Source organism: Pristiophorus japonicus, chromosome 1 (genome assembly GCF_044704955.1).
Source record: "Pristiophorus japonicus isolate sPriJap1 chromosome 1, sPriJap1.hap1, whole genome shotgun sequence".
NCBI classification, from domain to species: Eukaryota; Metazoa; Chordata; class Chondrichthyes; family Pristiophoridae; genus Pristiophorus; species Pristiophorus japonicus.
This window is the reverse complement of record NC_091977.1, coordinates 492550136-492571581: the sequence shown is the minus strand read 5'-3', so window position 1 is coordinate 492571581 and position 21446 is coordinate 492550136. Positions and strand designations below refer to the sequence as shown.

General features: G+C 44.0%; 2 protein-coding genes across 5 annotated transcripts in view; one reads left to right on the top strand and one right to left on the bottom strand.

The window, feature by feature from the left end:
* The window catches only part of tg (thyroglobulin), a 621247-nt gene that overhangs the window by 319408 nt on the left and 280393 nt on the right, over positions 1–21446 (bottom strand). The window lies entirely within an intron of this gene.
* The window catches only part of LOC139260282 (src-like-adapter), a 69239-nt gene that overhangs the window by 29569 nt on the left and 18224 nt on the right, over positions 1–21446 (top strand). For 3 of the 4 annotated variants that reach the window (XM_070876706.1, XM_070876723.1, XM_070876715.1), the window contains exons 2-4: positions 4319–4412; positions 11752–11851; positions 17869–17955. In XM_070876706.1, coding sequence (XP_070732807.1) covers positions 4349–4412; positions 11752–11851; positions 17869–17955 — 251 coding nt within the window. In that variant the 5' untranslated portion in view covers positions 4319–4348. Of the gene's footprint in view, positions 1–4318; positions 4413–4819; positions 4899–11751; positions 11852–17868; positions 17956–21446 lie in introns of those variants that run through there. The other variant, XM_070876733.1, reaches the window with a different exon arrangement.

The following is a 21446-nucleotide window of genomic DNA, read 5'->3' as shown; positions in this document are numbered from 1 at the left end:
GAGGGGACCTCATAGAAACATTTAAAATTCTGACGGGGTTAGACAGGTTAGATGCAGGAAGAATGTTCCCAATGTTGGGGAAGTCCAGAACCAGAGGTCACAGTCTAAGGATAAGGGGTAAGCCATTTAGGACCTAGATGCGGAGGGACTTCTTCACCCAGAGAGTGGTGAACCTGTGGAATTCTCTACCACAGAAAATTGTTGAGGCCAATTCACTAAATATATTCAAAAAGGAGTTAGATGAGGTCCTTACTACTAGGGGGATCAAGGGGTATGGCGAGAAAGCAGGAATGGGGTACTGAAGTTGAATGTTCAGCCATGAACTCATTGAATGGCGGTGCAGGCTAGAAGGGCCGAATGGCCTACTCCTGCACCTATTTTCTATGTTTCTATGTTTTCTATGTAACTCATGTGTCATGAGCTACAGTTCTTTCACAACTGATCAATAACTGTGGTGAAACGTTACTGATGCAACACACTGATAATGGCTGAGGAAGAGTCAGGAACCAAAAATAAACGCGTTCACAAACCCAAACATGGGCTGTGCCAGCACATATGCAATGCGGTGCAGTATTATAATCTCACAATGAAATACCCTCATCTACATTCATCACTGTATGCACATTAGACACAGACAGACAGTTTATCTATATTTCTATCCCACTTGTATGTTCAATGGCCTCATCTCTACCAACCCCATCAGTACACATGCACATAAACATTTACAAGTCAGGAGTGTGATGGAATACTCTCCACTTACCTAGATGGGTGCAGTTACAACAGTTACGACACCATCCAGGACAAAGTAGTCCTCTTGATCAACAGTCTATCCACCACCTTAAATATCCACTCTCTCTACTACTAGCGCACGGTGGCTGTAGGATTCTATCTATAGGATTCCATGCAGTAACTCGCCAAGGCTTCTTTGACAGCACCACCGAAGCCCATGATTCCCACCACCTAGAAGCACAAGGGCAGCAGGTGCATGGGAACACTACCAGATCCAAGTTCCCCTCCAAGTCGTGCACCATCCTAACTATGACTTAGATCCCCGTTCCTTCATCATTGCTGGGTTAAAATCCTGAAACTCCCTACCTAACAGCGATGCAAGAAGGCGGCCCACCATCACTTTCTCAAGGGCAACTAGAGATGGGCAATAAATGCTGGCCTGTCTAGTGATGCCCATATCTTGAGAATAAATAAATAAAATAACCACATTTTATTATTTAGCAGTCTTTCATTTGCATAATTTCTTCACGTGTAAAGACCAATAATAAATAATAACTGGGCCGATTTCCTGTGGTATTGCTCATGGATTGTCTAGGCTCTGGAACAAGGTTCTGTATCGCTCTAGCATAGCGTTTATGACGTCACCAACACATTGTAACTAGAGGAAATATGAGCTTCACTCTGCATCAAAACCACTGTATCAGACCTCAGAGTGCTTGACACTGACCAAAATAGAAAATGTTCTGCTCCTCAGTACGGACATTTCATTGGCTCCATAGACACAAAAAACACTTTTAAAAAAGGAACAAACAAGCCCAAAACTGAAAACAAAAGGAATTGTAAAAAACAGAAGAGAAACGCTGCATCTTCGACTTCTTGTAATATCCCATGTAAATTCTTCTTGCTGCAAACTCAGAACAAAAGCACAATGAAAATATACCTAGAGATTACGAAAAGATTCCAATTTTGCTATCACTTTGAATAGTTTATACAAGTAAGCATGCGGTAGGTTTTGGGGTCTGGCACACAAAGTTTGCATATGTGTAAGTGCTAGTGTTTTTTTGAGAAATGGACTAATGGAAACTTTGGCTTGCACTTCAGCCCCGACTTCCCCATTTTGAGGTTCAGCCTGATCCATCTGATAGCACAGCAGTTACAGCTGGGAAATTGTCTTGAACTTTGTTTTTTTTAAATAAGAACCGACATTCTTGCTCTGTTTGGTCTCTACTTACAGTGGGTTTTAATTTTCTCTGTCTATTGTTTTTACCGCACTGGTTAATGTATTCATGTTCAATGCACTCTCTTAACCTGGTTACAAAAACGAAAGAAAGGTCTGTATTTATATAGCACCTTTTACGAACTCAGGATGTTCCAAAATGCTTTACAGCCAATTATGTACTTTTGAAGTGTAGTCACTGTTGTCATGTAGGAAACGCAGCAGCCAATTTGTGCACAATAAGGTCCCACAAACAGTCATTTTTATTGATGTTGGTTTAGGGATAAATATTAGCCAGGGCACCAGGGGAACTTCCCTCCTCTTCATTGAAATAGTCCACCTGAGAGAGCAGACAGGGCCTCAGTTTAACATCTCATCTGAAATACAGCAACTCTGACAGTGCAGCACTCTCTCAGAGCTGCACTTGAGTTTCAGACTAGATCATATGCTCAAGTATCTGGAGTGGGCCTTAAACCCACAACCTTCTGACTCAGAGGCAAGAGTGCTACCACTGGGCCACAGGTTAAAGACCGAAATCTGTAAATGCAAAAGTGGTAAAAAACAAGAAAATGAAGGCCTAACATATCTAAGTAAAATGTGTTTATGAAATCTAGGCTGCATATGAAATCGTATTCTGGAAGTGAAAGTGCAGTATTTAACTCAGTGCACGTCATGGACCCTGAACATCATGAGATCAAGCACTCCCAGGTCAGGTACAGCACAGTCAGATGTGGAATAAAATTCAGTCTCGAGAGTTCTCTGCATAAATTTGCAATTGTGCAAGTCGGATTTTGTTACACCAGAGTCTATTGCACAACAGGACAGTGTGATTTATGCACTTGATTAAAACTAAACAATACAGAAACAACTTTCAATCCCTGCTTCTCTAAAGTACTTTCTTTTGAAAACCACACTTGGTAAAGAGACTGGAGAAGCATTCTTTTGTAGCTCTTTTTTTTCAGTATTTGCAATTAACAGGATGAAGGGATAGTAATGCTGGGGAGCGGAACACTTGTCCACTTCAAGCACTCAGTGTCAGCCTCAAGCACTCACAGGTCAGGTATATCAAGTACTGAAAGCAAAGTAAAGGTGGCTCAACAATGTGCCCTAAACTCTGATATCTGAAGACATCCTTACTGGAGCAGTGCGACATTTTCATTTACCACACCAATGAACAGAAACAAGAAATAAAGCATTTATACAGCAACTTTTACGACCTCTGCACTTTACAGCCATTTAACTTTTTAAGTGCATTTACTGTCGAAATGTAGCAAACGCGGGAGCCAATTTGCACAGAGCAAGGGCCCACAAACAGCAATGAGATAATGACCAGATCATCTGTTTTAGTGATATTGGTTGAGGGATAAATATTGGCCAGGACACCGGGAGAACTCCCCTGCTCTGCTTCAAAATAGTGCCATGGAATCTCAGTTAAACGTCTCATGTGGAAGCTGCCACCTCGGACAGTGAAGCTCTCCCTCAGTACTGCACTGGAGTGTTAGCCTAGATTTTGCGCTCAAGTCTCTGGAGTGGGACTTGAACTCACAGCCTTCTGACTCAGAAGTGAGAGTGCTGCCACTGAGCCAAGGCTGACATCTTAGTTTATGCCAAATTAATTTTATGCCATGGGCCTAAGCTGGTCTGCAACTAGTTTGCAACTGTCCGAACTCATTTCACAAACGACCCAACCAGCCTGTAGAGAGAGGAGACTTTGCTTACATTAGAACAGTTGCTGCACTCTAAAGTCATTTGTTGATTGTGAGGTGCTTTGATATCTTATTGAATGGCGGAGCCAGATGGCCTACTTCTGCTCCTATTTCTTATGTTCTTATGATATGATCTGAGGATATGATAAGATGCTACATAAATGCAAATTGTTTCTTTCTTTCTTTATTTCGGAACATGGTATATGAGTAGCATGTTATAAATGTAGCATGTTAGGGGGGAATAGGGGACTTTGGAACTATGGTCCCAAAATTTTCTCCCACTGGGATTTTCCTCATCTCATGTTTGGGTCTGTTGTAGAATAATTGATCGAGATTGATTGCTATGATCAGTCAACAGCTCCATTATCATTGTATCATGCGACCAGCAGGGTGGTAGAAGGCGAACTAGATGGACCTCCGTCTTTCCCTGTCAAGCAATTTAAATGCTCCTATGATTTTTCATTTGACTGGGTGATCCCATGGTCAATGGATAAGCCACTGCATCATCCAGGCTCCCAAACATTTTGTACCTGTACCATACAGGCAGGTAAACAAACCTGGTTTCATTATTATGTGAGGACGTGACTGTACAGTTAAGTGCCAGCTTCGCTCAGTTGGTAGCATTCCTACTTCTGAATCAGAATATCTCATGTTTTCCTGCCCACAGTGTTTACACACAAATGCTGAGGATTAAGACATGGGGAACACTTTAAAGCTTGCACCAGTCGAGACGGAACCACCTCTACAGGATCCCCTTACAGGTAAGCTGTGACTCAATTCCATAACTGGATGATGAACGCTGATGAGGAAAATAAATGAATGCATGTTTCTCTTGGAGGATGGGGTAAATTTGTAACTTACTAAATATTCAGCGAGTGGCACAGTCCCATTCAGCATCTTGCTCAATGACCACTTGCAGCAATGCTCCAACACAGTGTGATGGGAAACAGATCTGCAATCGCAGTTCCTTGACTTCAAACGTGTCAGTCAATGTAGTTTCCGAGCTATCCAGGGCACTTTCAAAAAAGGGTGATTTCCCAACATTGGCAATTTGGCTTTGTTGTGAGAATACAGTTCCTCAGACTTCAGGAACCCTCTAGTTCCTTGTCCATTTATGCAAGTGTGTGAATTTTGACAGTGAGTGACAGCCAAGCCATCTGACCTTGAAGAAGTCGGACCTCGTTCTCAACTAATGTCCACGCACTCACACTTCCAGCAGAAGTGGCTGGGTAGTCATCCACCGACCGGTAGGTCTGATATTTTAATTGCGCTCTACGGATGACAAGGTAGCCCTGCTTCCTAACAACACTCCTTTGCTTTCTCTCATTGAACAACAAGAGAAAGAGAAGGAACAGGGCTGAATCCAAGCTCTCGCAACATTCCAAAGCCAAGCAGGTTGTGGATAAAGGCCCAGCGTTACAAGAGGGGCCACATGGGAAGGGGAAACATGGCTGCACTGGCCTTTGGTGGTATATTGAGTGCCACTGCTGTGGGGTATTGTTGACTTGCAGGAATTTTCTGAGCTCTATGAATAATAAATTAACGGCTGCTTGGGGAGGTTCCCTTGATCATCTGCAGTTAGTGGCAACGCAAAGAGCTCCCAGCTGGTCCCTTCGAAATTGCACTGAGACCTTGAGATGCTTCCCTAAAACAGCAAGAAATGTGCTATATTTTGCATGATAACATGGCATTAAACAGGAAATAAAATAGAAGCATTGTAAAGTGGGGGCAAGGAACTGCTAAAGAGAGGAGGAAGGGAAAGGGATTGCAAAGATTTTTTTTATCTTTGTTTGATTTTTGTTTGGAGAAGAAAATGAAGCAGGATATTCAAAAATTATGCTCTGGGATTCTGGGCACATTCTAGGAATATGCTCTAGGATTCTGGGATTAGCTCTATACTACCATTCAAACCCCAAATCCAGAGGAAACATGAGGTGGAGGGACTGTGTGCAGACAGTATGCAATCAAGTGATGGTGTGTAACCAACAGGTTAGAGATGCAATTTGGCTCTTGATACTACAAAGATTGTCAGATATTTAACACTTGAACATTAAATTCCTGTGTGCAATATGTTCATAGAATCATAGAAATTTACAGCATGGAAGGAGGCCATTTTGACCCGTCGTGTCCGCGTCGGCCGACCAAGAGCTATCCAACCTAATCCCACTTTCCAGCTCTTGGTCCGTAGCCCTGTAGGTTACAGCACTTTAATTGCACATCTAAGCATTTTTTAAATGTGGTGAGGCTTTCTGCCTCTACCACCCTTTCAGGCAGTGAGTTCCAGACCCCCACCACCCTCTGGGTGAAAACATTTTCCCTCATATCTACTCTAAACCTCCCCCCAATTACTTTAAATCTATGCCCCCTGGTTGTTGACTGCTTCGCCAAGGGAAACCGGTCCTTCCTATCCACTCTATCCAGGCCCCTCATTATTTTATACACCTCAATCAGGATCCTCTTAGTCTCCTCTGTTCCAAAGAAAACAGACCCAGCATCTCCAATCTTTCCTCATAGCCAAAATTCTCCAGTCCAGGCAACACTCTTGTAAATCTCCTCTGCACCCTTTCCAATGCAATCACATCTTTCCTGTAATGTGGTGGCCAGAACTGCACACAGTACTCCAGCTGAAGCCTAACCAGTGTTTTATACAGTTCAAGCATAACCTCCTTGTTCTTGTATTCCATGCCTCGACTAATAAATGCAAGTTTTCCATATGCCTGCTTAACCACCTTATCTACCTGGCCTGCAATCCAAGGTCCCTTTGTTCCTCTACACTTTTCAGTGTCGTACCATTTAATGCGTATTCCATTGTTAGACCTCCCCAAATGCATTACCTCAGAATTATCTGGGTTGAATTCCATTTGCTACTGTTCTGCCCACCTGACCAGTACATTGATATGTTATTAGAGGCACTAGCCCACTTATTTTAAATAGAAAAGGAGAAAGAAAGACTTGCATTTATATAGCGCCTTTCACAACTTCAGGACATCCCAAAGCATTTCACAGCCAATTAAGTACTTTTGAAATGTAGTCAATTTGCTCACAGCCAGGTCCCACAAACAATGAGACAGATGACCAGATAATTTGTTTTAGATGTCAGTTCAGTGTAAAGGTGCAGTGGTAAAAATTCCTATTCATCGTGTGCTAGGCTCCATCTCAATCTCTCTCCAGTATCTCTGGGGTTCCAGTGCTGCCATACACTCAGTTCCTGGCAGGCCACTGGGGCATATGTAGCTACCTTTCAGGGCAGTAAAACTGTCTTAAAACAGATATGTATACTCGTCAAAGCCAGACACAACCTGATAGCTCCAGGACTGAGCAGCAGTATCTGCAAACGGCAGTGTGCTAAAAGGGTTAATGTAAGTGGCAGTTAGCTTCCCCTTCCTCTCAGCACTGATACCACATGAGGAGGAACTAGATTCGCAGAAAAAACAATCTCACATGCAGTGCCTTCTGACGAAGTGTGTGATGTATTTTCCTGATTATTGTACACATTATTTTTCTGAAGGCACTCTCAGGTAAGGTAATATGTGTGTTAGCAGCAACCATTCCATAGGACCATAGGTACAGGAGTAGGCAATTCAGCCACGTGGACGTGTTCATCCATTCAATTAGATCATGTCTGATCTGTATCTCAACTCCAGTTACTTGCCTTTTGTACATATCGATTAATACCCTTAACTAACAAAAATCTAGCGATCTCAGTCTTGAAAATTTCAATTGACTCAGAATCCACAGCCTTTTGGGGGAGAAAATTATAGATTTCCTTTAATCTTTGTATAAAAAAGTGCTTCATGATATTACTCTTAAATGGGGTCGCTCTAATTTTAACACTATGGCCATTTGTTCAGCATTTCCTCACCAGAGGAAATAGTTTCTCTACATCTACTCCAGCTATCAGCTCTGGCTTGTGATAGCTGTCTCACCTCTGAGTCAGTAGGTCGTGGGTTCAAATCCCATTCCAGAAACTTAGTCTTCGTGTGGAAAAAGTGCTTCCTGATTTTACGCAAAGGAGGAGGCCATTCGGCCCATTATACCTGTGCCGCCTCTTTGAAAGAGTTATCCAATTAGCCCACTCCCCTTTCCTTATAGCCCTGTCAATTTTTTCCCATTCAAGTATTTATCCAATTCTCTTTTGAAAGTTATTATTGAATCTGCTTCAACCACACGTTCAGCCAGTGCATTCCCGATCATCTGGTTCTTCTGCCGATTACCTTAATCTGTGTGCACTGGTTACCGACCCTTCGGCCAGTGAAAAGTTTCTCACTATTTACTCTATCAAAACCCATCATAATTTTGAACACCTCTATTAAACCTTCCCTGCTCTAAGGAGAACAATCCCGGTTTCCCTAGTTTCAACATAACTGAAGTCCTTCATCCCTGGTAGCATTCTAGTAAATCTCCTCTGAACCCTCTCCGAGGCTTGATACCCTTCCTAAAGTGTGGTGTCCAGAACTGGTCCAACTGATTAATAAAGGTTAGGCATAACTTCCATGCTTTTGTACTCTATGCCTCTTTTTATAAACATAGAAACATAGAAAGTGGGTGCAGGAGTAGGCCATTCAGCCCTTCGAGCCTGCATCACCATTCAATATGATCATGGTTAATCATGCAACTTCAGTACCCCATTCCTGCTTTCTCTCCATACCCCTTGATCCCTTTAGCCATAAGGGCCACATCTAACTCCCTTTTGAATATATCTAACAAATTAGCCTCAACAACTTTCCGTGGTAGAGAATTCCACAGGTTCACAATTCTCTGAGTGAAGAAGTTTCTCCTCATCTCGGTCCTAAATGGCTTACCCCTTATCCTTAGACTGTGACCCCTAGTTCTGGACTTCCCCAACATTGGGAACATTCTTCCTGCATCTAACCTGTCCAATCCAGTCAGAATTTTATATGTTTCTATGAGATCCCCTCTCATTCTTCTAAATTCCAATGAATATAAGCCTAGTCGATCCAGTCTTTCTTCATATGTCAGTCTTGCCATCCCAGGAATCAGTCTGGTGAACCTTCGTTACACTCCCTCAATAACAAGAATGTCCTTCCTCAGATTAGGAGACTAAAACTGAACACAATACTCAAGGTGTGGTCTCACCAAGGCCCTGTACAACTGCAGTAAGACCTCCCTGCTCCTATACTCAAATCCCCTCGTTATTAAGGTCAGCATGCCATTTGCCTTCTTTACTGCTTGCTGTACCTGCATGCCTACCTTCAATGACTGATGTACCATGATACCCAGGTCTCGTTGCACCTCCCCTTTTACTAATCTGTCACCATTCAGATAATAATCTGCCTTCTTGTTTATGCAACCAAAGTGGATAACCTCACATTTATCACATTATATTGCATCTGCCATGCATTTGCCCATTCACCTAACCTGTCCAAGTCCCCCTGCAGTCTCCTAGCATCCTCCTTGCAGCTCACACTGCCACCCAGCTTAATGTCATTTGCAAACTTGGAGATATTACATTCCATTTCTTCATCTAAATCATTAATGTATATTGTAAATAGCTGGGGTCCCAGCACTGAACCCTGCATCACCCCACTAGTCACTGCCTGCCATTCTGAAAAGGACCCGGTTATTCCCACTCTTTGCTTCCTGTCTGCCAAACAGTTCTCTATCCACATCAATACATTACCCCCAATACCATGTGCCTTAATTTTGCACACTAATCTCTTGTGTGGGACCTTGTCAAAAGCCTTTTTAAAGTCCAAATGCAGCACATCCACTGGTTCTCTCTTATCCACTCTACAAGTTATATCCTCAAAAAATTCTAGATTTGTCAAGCATGATTTCCCTTTCATAAATCCATGTCCAAAGATCCTTTTCCCTTTGGATGAGCAAAATTCGGTCAGGCAGAGTCAACATGGATTTATGAAAGGGAAGTCATGTTTGACAAACTTGCTGGAGTTGTTTGAGGATGTAATGAACAGGGTGGATAAAGGGGAACCAGTGGATGTGATGTATTTGGACTTCCAGAAGGCATTTGACGACGTGCAACATAAAATGTTACTGCACAAGATAAAAGTTCACGGGGTTGGGGGTAATATATTAGCATGGATAGAGGATTAGCTAACTAACAGAGAACAGAGAATCGGGATAGATGGTTCATTCTCTGGTTGGCAACCAGTAACTAGTGGGTTGCCGCAGGAATCAGTGCTGGGACCTCAACAATTTACAATCTATATTAATGACTTGGAAGAAGGGACTGAATGTAACGTAGCCAAGTTTGCTGATGATACAAATATGGGAGGAAAGGCAATGTGTGAGGAGGACACAAAAAAATATGCAAAAGGACATAGACAGGCTAAGTGAGTGGGCAAAAATTTGGCAGATGGAGTATAATGTTGGAAAGTGTGAGGTCATGCACTTTGGCAGAAAAAAATCAAAGAGCAAGTTATTATTTAAATGGAGAAAGATTGCAAAGTGCTGCAGTACAGCGGGACCTGGGGGTACTTGTGCATGAAACACAAAAGGATAGTATGCAGGTATAGCAAGTGATCATAAAGGCCAATGGCATCTTGGCCTTTATTGCAAAGGGGATGGAGTATAAAAGCAGGGAAGTCTAACAACAGCTATATAAGGTATTGGTGAGGCCACACCTGGAAGACTGTGTGCAGTTTTGGTTTCCATATTTACGAAAGGATATACTTGCTTTGGAGGCAGGTCAGAGAAGGTTCACAAGGTTGATTCCGGGGATGAGGGGGTTGACTTATGAGGAAAGTTTGTGTAGGTTGGGCCTCTATTCATTGGAATTCAGAAGAATGAGAGGTGATCTTATCGAAACGTATAAGATTATGAGGGGGCTTGACAAGGTGGATGCAGAGAGAATGTTTCCACTGATGGGGGAGATTAGAACCAAAGAGCATAATCTTGGAATAAGGGGCCGCCCATTTAAAACGGAGATGAGAATTTCTTCTCTCAGAGGATTATATATTTGTGGAATTCGCTGCCTCAGAGAGCTGTGGAAGCTGGGACATTGAAGAAATAGACAGTTTCTTAAACGATAAGGGGATAGGGGTTTATGGGGAGCAAGCGGGGAAGTAGAGCTGAGTCCATGATCAGATTAGCCATGATCTTATTGAATGGCGGAGCAGGCTCGAGGAGCCATATGGCCTACTCCTGCTCCTATTTCTTATGTTCTTATATGCTTTTTTAACAGCCTGATCAACGTCCTGCCACCTTCAAAGATTTATGTACATAAATTCCCAGATTCTCTGTTTCTGCACCCCCTTTCAAAATACTATTTTGTTTATATTGTCTCTCTTCATTCTTCCTTCCAAAATACATCACTTCACACTTTTCTGCATTCAATTTTATCTGCCATGTATCTGCCCATTTCACCAGTCTGTCTGTATCCTCCGAAGTCTGCTATTATCCTTCTTACTGTTTATTCTACTTCCAGGTTTCAGGTCATCTGCAAACTTTGAAACTATGCTGTGTACACCCATGTCCAAGTCATTTATAACATATATATGTATCAAAAAGAGCAATGATCCTAATACCGATCCCTGGGGGACACCACAGTATAGCTCCCTTCAGACTGAAAAACAATTGTTCATCAGTACTCTCTGCTTTCTGTCTCTTAGCCAAATTCGTATCGATGCTGCTACTTTAATTCAATGGGCTTCAATTGAGCTTGAGTACATAATCTAATCTTGCATTTCAGTTGTAGTACTGAGGGAGTGCTACACTGTCAGAGTTGCTGTCTTTCGGCTGAACCATTTAGCAGAAGCTTTGGCTGCCCTCTCAGATGGATGTAAAAGAATGGAACTATTCAAAGATGAGCAGGGAGTTCTTCCTGTCATCCTTGTCCCCTGGGCAATAAATATCCCTTAACCAGCATCACTAAAATGGATTATCAGGTCATTATCTCATTGCTGCTTGTGGGACCTTGGTGTGCGTAAATTGGCTGGTGCCAATTCCTAAATTAAAACCGAGACTACACTTCAGCAAAATTACCTCATTGGCTGGAAGGCAGTTTGGGACTTCCTGAGGCTGTGAAAGGCCCTATATAAATGCAATTTCTTTCTTTCTTCAAGATGTTTTGAACAGCAAGTTTGCCACAAGTTTCACCCAGATTTCCCTCTTTTACAGCGGAAAGCAACGATGTGCTGGTTACAATCTACGACTACCCACCACCAACGATAAGCCAACCAATCTTCAGGATGGGGGAGAAACTGCGCATTGTTGCAGAGTAAGTCAAATCCTACCAACACGATACTTAACAAGGAACACAGTAAGGGTCCTCAGTAATGAAGTATTGCACTTACTATGTTTTTACACAGTAGGCAACATTCACCAATCCCATGCTCCTAGTTTGAAATCACACGCGAAAGATGAATAAGTGCTACGGTATTGTAGCTCTACCTCTGACTCATGCTCTCTATCAGCATCAAGCGCAGGCAGCGGAAAGAGCATGTGACAAACCAGTCCCACCCATCCCTTCGCTCGACGACTGTTTGTCCCACCTGTGACAGAGTCTGTGTTTCTCGTTTTGGGCTGTACAGCCACCTAAGAACTCATGCTAAGAGTGAAAGCAAGTCTTCCTCGATTCCGAGGGACTGCCTATGATGATGATGATCAGCGTTGTCCGGGATTGTGAGCACTCATGGCTGACAGTCATTTTAGGGGTTAAGGGACCACCTCTAAAGCAGGTACAGCAGCAGGAGTAGAAAATATTGGCGGGAATCACTTTGGGGGTTGTTCTGATTGGCTGTCCTAATTGTGGCGGAAGGGCAGCGTAAATGCTGAATATTCACGCAAGTGGTGTTTCTGGTGATCTTCCTCCAAAGTTATGGCAGCTGATCGGGAAAACCCACCCCGAGGAAATTCCCGACGTATGTACCCAAGAAATGAGGAGCAAAATTTATCCTAAAGTGTATGGGGTTGAGGTACAGATCAGCCATGATCGAATTGAATGGCAGAACAGGCTTATTGACACTTTGTATAACACATCACAACTGTTATCAAGAACTCTGTGAGTGAACTTTGAATTGCACAAGTTACGCCCTTGGTTAATACTGACAAGAAAGAACTTGAAAAATGATGGGCAGGAAAAAATAGCTGGTCCATCAGGCCTGCCCCACACTCACGATGGCTGCAGCATTATCAGTAGACTCTTCATACCCACATCCTCACCACATGCCACCCACCCCTGCTCACATCCCCACCCTCCCCTGCAGCCATGAAATCACATACTGCAGCAGCTTGAAACACATTCCAGACGCTCACTTTGTTCTTAGAAAAGAAGAAACCCTCACCCCCAGCATCCAGTCTATTCCTACATTTGAGTTGTTTAAATGCAAGTCATCTGATCTTCCCCAATCTGTCAAAACACACAGGGGGAGAAATTGTGTAGCGCCCCGTAACTTTTGCGTTATCGGCGGGCGTTATGCACTAAAGGGGGCGAGAGGGGTGGTAGTGGCAGAGCGCTGCACAATGATCCAAGCAGCGCTGACGGTTTTACAGGCTCCTTCCCTCCCTTAAAGAGCATTGAAGGCTAATGCTGGGAATGGTTGTCGATGGCACCAGCGATACATGCAGAGCAGCCACAAGCACTCTAAGAGAGTGCAGGACTGAGCAATTGCAGCCTGGAAAAAAATCAAAATACAGCACACTGGGACATTATCAAATTTTGGCATTCCTGACCACCACTACCTTTAATGAGCTCTCCCTGAGCGGCCAGCCGAGGTTATAACGCCTCCTGTAGCTACCGTTGTTGATGCCCACCAATGCTGCAGGGGCGGGTGAATTTTACATCCGGGGCGATAATGGGGAGCAACGATAATGTCATGATCTCTGGGGCGCAAGAGATCGAGGCATTAAGTTTTATCGTCCCGCCATGGAAGTTCACTGGCATCAGTGATTTTGCGGCGCCTGGTCGGTATGCCCTTAGTGCCCTTTATCGCCCCCCGGAGGCATTAACAGGAAGCACAAAGGTGGCCAATTTTTCCCCCATACATATTAGCTGTGACTTTCTGACAGCTTCTCCAAATCTCCTGCTATAACGTTGATGGGAGATCAGCAGAAACCTTGAAGACTGTTTTTACCCATTTGCAGTGTTTTGTCAATCCACTGATTTCCCACTGAAGAGCTCGCCGCAAAAATTCCAGGTGACTTTTTTTAAAGCCTTTACTTAGCTAACATGCCTGCCTTTTATTTTTCTTGACTTTCCTCACCCAAAGACCCTCAATCCTTGCTGAGGTATAGCTCCCCAGGCACTGGTTAGCCTCTGGTAACTTTCCCAAGTTGCTGATCATCAGGTGCAAGCCTTTACAGTGTCAAAAGGCTATTTGGCTGTGGTAGATGTAGAGCCAAGCCATATATTGTCATTTCCTGATGTTCACAGAGATGCATTTTCAGCATTGGGTCACTGAGATCTGGATTGGGATCCCTGACTGATTTGCCCACATAACCCAAGGATGTTGAGGGCAGGAATGGATGTTATACGGCTTTCATAATTGAGATTAATTAACTCAGCACGAAACATACAAACATAAAAACATAGAAAATAGGTGCAGGAGTAGGCCATTCGACCCTTCGAGCCTGCATCGCCATTCAATAAGATCATGGCTGATCACTCCCTCAGTACCCCTTTCCTGCTTTCTCTCCATACCCCTTGATCCCCTTAGCCGTAAGGGCCATATCTAACTCCCTCTTGAATATATCCAATGAACTGGCATCAACAACTCTCTGCGGCAGGGAATTCCACAGGTTAACAACTCTCTGAGTGAAGAAGTTTCTCCTCATCTCAGTCCTAAATGGCCTACCCCTTATCCTAAGAGTATATCCCCTGGTTCTGGACTTGCCCAACATCGGGAACATTCTTCCCGCATCTAACCTCTCCAGTCCTGTCAGAATCTTATACGTTTCTATGAGACCCCCTCTCATCCTTCTAAACTCCAGTGAATAAGGGCCCAGTTGATCCAGTTTCTCCTCATATAACAGTCCAGCCATCCCTGGAATCAGTCTGGTGAACCTTCGCTGCACTCCCTCAATAGCAAGAACATCCTACCTCAGATTAGGAGACCAAAACTGAACACAATATTCCAGGTGAGGCCTCACCAAGGCCCTGTACAACTGCAGTAAGACCTCCCTGCTCCTATACTCAAATCCCCTAGCTATGATGGCCAACATACCATTTGCCTTCTTCACCACCTGCTGTACCTGCATGCCAACTTTCAATGACTGATGAACCATGACACCCAGGTCTCGTTGCACCTCCCCTTTTCCTAATCTGCCACCATTCAGATAATATTCTGCCTTCATGTTTTTGCCCCCAAAATGAATAACCTCACATTTATCCTCATTATACTGAATCTGCCATGCATTTGCCCACTCACCTAACCTGTCCAAATCACCCTGCAGCCTCTTAGCATTCTCCTCACAGCTCACACCACCACCCAGTTTAGTGTCATTGCAAACTTGGAGATATTACACTCAATTCCTTCATCTAATTCGTTAATGTATATTGTAAAGAGCTGGGGTCCCAGCACTGAGCCCTGAGGCACTCCACTAGTCACTGCCTGCCATTCTGAAAAGGACCCGTTTATCCCGACTCTCTGCTTCCTGTCTGCCAACCAGTTCTCTATCCACGTCAGTACATTACCCCCAATACCATGCGCTTTGATTTTGCACACTAATCTCTTGTGCGGGACATTGTCAAAAGCCTTTTGAAAGTCCAAATACACCAAATCCACTGGTTCTCCCTTGTCCACTCTGCTAGTTACATCCTCAAAAAATTCCAGAAGATTCGTCAAGCATGATTTCCCTTTCATAAATCCATGCTGACTTGATCCAATCCTGTCACTACTTTCCAAATGCGCTGCTATTTCATCCTTAATGATTGATTCCAACATTTTCCCCACTACTGATGTCAGGCTAACCGGCCTATAATTACCCGTTTTCTCTCTCCCTCCTTTTTTAAAAATTGATGTTACATTTGCTACCCTCCAGTCCATAGAAACTGCTCCAGAGTCGATAGACTGTTGGAAAATGACCACCAATGCATCCACTATTTCTAGGGCCAAGAACTGTGCAGATCAACAAGGTCCCACGACAATTCTCGAAGCAAGAATTGAACCTGGGACCTTGTTGATCTGCACAGTTCAGCCACATGGATAAATGCAGGAAACTCTTGTGTCCATGGGGGAGCGAAGCTATGTAAATGAATGGCAGAGGGTTTCAGGGCACATTACTTGGAAGTGGCATAAATAATCGAGGAAATTCTCATGTAGTAATGTTTTGACATAAAACTAGCGTAAAGCAGATACGTACAAATTTCTGTGGGAAACACCGAGCAAATTTCTGTAGGTAACTCTGCTCTTATGCTGTAGTTACACCAAAACTTTCCAGGAAATTCCAGACCATTATTCATTGTTTTGATAAAGACAAAATCGAAACTCCCCAAGGGGGCCGAAATTGTTCTTTTCCTTAAGGCCCGTTAACACCGGAAATGGGCGGCCATGCAGCGGAGTGCAATTGCCGCCGACTTTTCGTGTAATGGCCGCCATTATCAAAATTCCGCTCCTGCGATATCCCGGCGGTGACCCGTTCCCCCCCCCCCCCCGCCAACGCTCCGCTGCTGCTGATCCGTCCTAAGTGCGCCATCAGAGTGCGCACCGCCGATGCTCACCCCCCCCCCCACCTCCGACGGCAACATTTCGCCAAGAAAATCTTCCTTCCGTCACGTGGTACCAAAACCTGCTTTTTTGAGATGGCGCAGCGAGGCTGTGACCTTCTGAACTGGTGGTGCGGCTCCCATTAAAGGAGAGGATGCACTGCCGCTGCCGCCATGTTTTTTTTTTGTCGGCCGACTGCCTTGTCGGGCTGACAATTATGCCCACGAGTTTGGCCGGGCCGCCAACAGGCAGCCTGGTACCCCCTCTTGGGTGACATGCCGCTGGCCCAGCTGAAACCCTCCCTGGTGGCCCTGTGGACCAAACTTTTAAATCGCGCACGCTCTCCCCTTTAAGTGAAGGGGAGAGCGGTGGTGACGCAGCGCCATTATGACGTCATCAGCGCTACATTGATGACTGACAGAGGTGGACATTACACCCCGTCCCAACTTACCACCGCATTTCTGCCCCCATTATGAGCAACTTACGGTCCGCCTGAAAAAAAAAGCCAAAGAGAGGAATTTCGCTCAAGAGGCCACCTCAATCACCAGAAACAGGGTGCGTGCGCCCCGTTTCCAATGGTGGCCAATTTCGGCCCCTTTGATTAGATTCCAACTTTGTAACTCAAACCTAGGGATCTATTATTCTCTATGTAAAAAGAAATAACTTGCATTTATGTGGCACCTTTCACATCCTCAAGATGTCCCAAAGCATTTCACAGCCAATTAAATGCTTTTGAAGTGTAGTCAATATTGTAGGCAAAGTGGCAGCCAATATCCCACAGACAGCAATGAGATAAATGAGATAATCTGTTTTTGTGGTGTTGGTTGAGAGATAAATCTTGGCCAGGAGACTGGGAGAACTGCCCTGCTGTTCTTTAGATAACATCACAGGACTTTTCACAGGCTGACTGGGCCTTTGTTTAACAACTTGTTTAAAATTTAAGGTGATATAAATAGGGTCCATGTGGTCCATGAGACTGGTTTCCATCTAAGGGTGAAATTTTTTCCAGATTTTCTCATCTCTGATTGGCCCTGGTGTTTTTCTTTTTTTTAATTCTCCCAGCAGCTTACATGACTGCTGGTGGATATGAGCAGGTAGGTATGGATGCCTTATGGTGCTGCTCCAGGCTTCTCTTAAATTATTCAATCATGGGATATGAGCGTCACTGGGAAGGCCAGCATTTATTGCCCATCCCTAATTGACCTTGAGAAGATGGTGGTGAGCTGCCTTCTTGAGCCACTGCAATCCTTGAGGTAAAGGTACTCCAACAATGCTGTTAGGTGGGGAGTTCCAGGATTTTGACCCAGCGACGATGAAGGACAGTCTTTTCCTGCTGGTCGATTTTATAGGTTTGCATCTCATCCAAAATGTGGCACTTGCAACAGTGCAGCACTCCCTCATTACTGTGCTCGAAGTATCAGCCTAGATTATGTGCTCAGTGGGGCTTGGAACTCATGACGTTCTGACTTAGAGGTGAAAGTGCTATCACTGAGCCAAGGCTGACATGATAGTATTGATTAACTTGCCAAATACTTTACTAATTTTCCTTAGTAAAGTGGATGTTCCACTCATGACGATCTCTTTTTTCCAGAGAAGGTGATAGGTGGAGAGTGAGGCCCATCATTGGTGGATGTGAGAACTACGTCCCACGTACCTATGTCGCTCGAGTGTACCATGGGTAGGTTTATTCGATACAGTTCACCTTTTCTTGTTTTTCTGTCTTGCATTTTCCTGCCCCAACAACAACAACAACATGAATCTATATAGCACCTTTAATGTAGTAAAATGTCCCAAGGCGCTTCACTGGGATGTTATCAAACAAAATTTGACATCGAGCCACATAAGGAGATATTAGGACAAGTGACCAAAAACTTGGTCAAAGAGGTAGGTTTTAAGGAGTGTCTTAAAGAAGGAGATAGAGGTAAACCTGGCAAAGGATACTTAAAGGGTTGACGGTGGATAAGCAATGGCAAACATTTAAAGATCATATGGATGAACTTCAGCAATTGTACATCCCTGTCTGGAGTAAAAATAAAACGGGGAAGGTGGCTCAACCATGGCTAACAAGGGAAATTAAGGATAGTGTTAAAGCCAAGGAAGAGGCATATAATTTGGCTAGAAAAAGCAACAAACCTGAGGACTGGGAGAAATTTAGAATTCAACAGAGGAAGACTAAGGGTTTAATTAAGAGGGCCAAAATAGAGTATGAGAGGAAGCTTGGAGGGAACATAAAAACTGACTGCAAAAGCTTCTATAAATATGTGAGGAGAAAAAGATTAGTGAAGACAAACGTAAGTCCCTTGCAGTCGGATTCAGGTGAATTTATAATGGGGAATAAAGAAATGGCAGACCAATTAAACAAATACTTCGGTTCTGTCTTCACGACGGAAGACACAAATAACCTTCCGATTGTACTAGGGGACAGTACGTCTAGTGAGAAGGAGGTACTGAAGGATATCCTTATTAGGCGGGAAATTGTGTTAGGGAAATTGATGGGATTGAAGGCCGATAAATCCACGGGGCCTGATAGTCTGCATCCCAGAGTACTTAAGGAAGTGGCCCGAGAAATAGTGGATGCATTGGTGATCATTTTCCAACAGTCTATCGACTCGGGATCAGTTCCTATGGAATGGAGGGTAGCTAATGTAACACTACTTTTAAAAAAGGAGGGAGAGAAAACGGGTATTTATAGACCGGTTAGCCTGACATCAGTAGTGGGGAAAATGTCGGAATCAATCATTAAGGATGAAATAGCAGCGCATTTGGAAAGCAGTGACAAGATTGGACCAAGTCAGCTTGGATTTATGAAAGGGAAATCATGCTTGACAAATCTTCTGGAATTTTTTGAGGATGTAACTTGCAGAGTGGACAAGGGAGAACCAGTGGATGTTGTATATTTAGACTTTCAAAAGTTTTTTGACAAGGTCCCGCACAAGAGATGGATGTGCAAAATCAAAGCGCATGGTATTGGGGATAATGTACTGACGTGGATAGTACGTCTGCTTCCTGTTGGCAGACAGGAAGCAGAGTGCCGGGATAAACGGGTCCTTTTCAGAATGGCAGGCAATGACTAGTGGAGTGCCGCAGGGCTCAGTGCTGGGACCCCAGCTCTTTACAATATACATTAACGATTTAGATGAAGGAATTGAGTGGAATATCTCCAAGTTTGCAGATGACACTAAACTGGGTGGCAGTGTGAGCAGTGAGGAGGACACTAAGAGGCTGCAGGGTGACTTGGACAGGTTAGGTGAATGGGCAAATGCATGGCAGATGCAGTATAATGTGGATAAATATGAGGTTATCCATTTTGGGGGAAAAACACGAAGGCAGAATATTATCTAGATGGCAGCAGATTAGGAAAAGGGGAGGTGCAACGAGACCTGGGTGTCATGGTACACCAGTCACTGAAAGTGGGCATGCAGATATAGCAGATGGTGAAGAAGGAAAATGGTATGTTGGCCTTCATAACTCGGGGATTTGAGTATAGGAGCAGGGAGGTCTTACTGCAGTTGTACAGGGCCTTAGTGAGGCCTCACCTGGAATATTGTGTTCAGTTTTGGTCTCCTAATCTGAGGAAGGACGTTCTTGCTATTAAGGGAGTGCAGCGAAGGTTCACCAAACTGATTCCAGGGATGGCTGGACTGTCATATGAGGAGAGACTGGATCAACTGGGCCTTTATTCACTGGAGTTTAGAAGGATGAGAGGGGATCTCATAGAAACGTATAAGATTCTGACGGGACTGGACAGGTTAGATGCGGGAAGAATGTTCCCGATGTTGGGGAAGTCCAGAACCAGGGGACATAGTCTTAGTATAAGGAATGGGCCATTTAGGACTGAGATGAGGAGAAACTTCTTCACTCAGAGAGTTGTTAACCTGTGGAATTCCCTGTCGCAGAGAGTTGTTGATGCCAGGTCATTGGATATATTCAAGAGGGAGTTAGATATGGCCCTTACGGCTAAGGGGATCAAGGGGTATGGAGAGAAAGCAGGAAAGGGGTACTGAGGGAATGATCAGCCATGATCTTATTGAATGGCGGTGCAGGCTCGAAGGGCCGAATGGCCTACTCCTGCACCTATTTTCTATGTTTCTATGTTTCTAAAAGACAGAACGGCTTAGGAAGGGAATTCAAGAGCTTGGGGCCGAGGCACGGCCGCCAATGGTGTAGCGATCAAAATTAGGGATACACAAGAGGCCCAAATTGGCGAGCTCAGAGGGTTGCAGGGCATGAGAAGTTTACAAAGATATGGAGCTCACGAAAACATTTCAGCTCCACATTCAGTCTAAGAACTGGCCTCAGTACCCATGGGCTAAGGAGGGGAAAATCAATCAGTTTCTTCTCTTGAGTACTATCAATTACCCCATAGTGGAAGGTACATTTATGGGGACACTTGGTAAGGTCAAATTCAAGCTCAGCTGGGATACACCTCCATGTCAAATATTCTGCCCACCGAGGCCCGCATACGAAGGATTATCACTTGTCTGAATTACCACGCACTGACAGGTCCCCTGGATTATATCCCAACATAAGTCAGCCTTTTAAGAAAGAAGAGGAACAAATAGGGGGGGATAAGAAAACTGAGATCTGCCTGCACTGAGTTAATAGATCAAACAGGCTCAAGTCTGTTCCTTCAGTCCCAGTTCATTATTTGCTGAAAAATACAAGGTCAGTACAGACTAACTTCCCTGCCAACCCCCCAAAAAACGCATAAACTCCGTGGATAGACAATAGACAGACTGGTCTTCCTGTTGCTTGAATCACACCATCTTTGTGACACCGCAGTACAGGGTTGTCAACCTGCGCTTAAGTTTTAGTGAGAAGATCCAATTGTGCTGAATGTAGAATTTCCCCACCTTGAACAATGTACTTCAGGTACACAATGTATTGAGAGTCTAATGGACCTCATCTAATTGCGGTAATTAGACTTTGTCATCTAGACAAGCTAAACCAAGCAGCACCTGAGCAGCAGAATAATATGCTGTGCATTGCAAGATCTAAACCCTTCTGTCCTCATAAAGCAGCCGATCATAGAATTATCGAATCATAGAATCTTACAGCACATAAGGCGTCAGATAAATAAATTCCAGATTTTCTCATCCCTAATTGGCCCTGGTATTTTTCTTTGTTTTAATTCTCCCTAATTTTCAGGGCTATGGGGAAAGGGCAGAG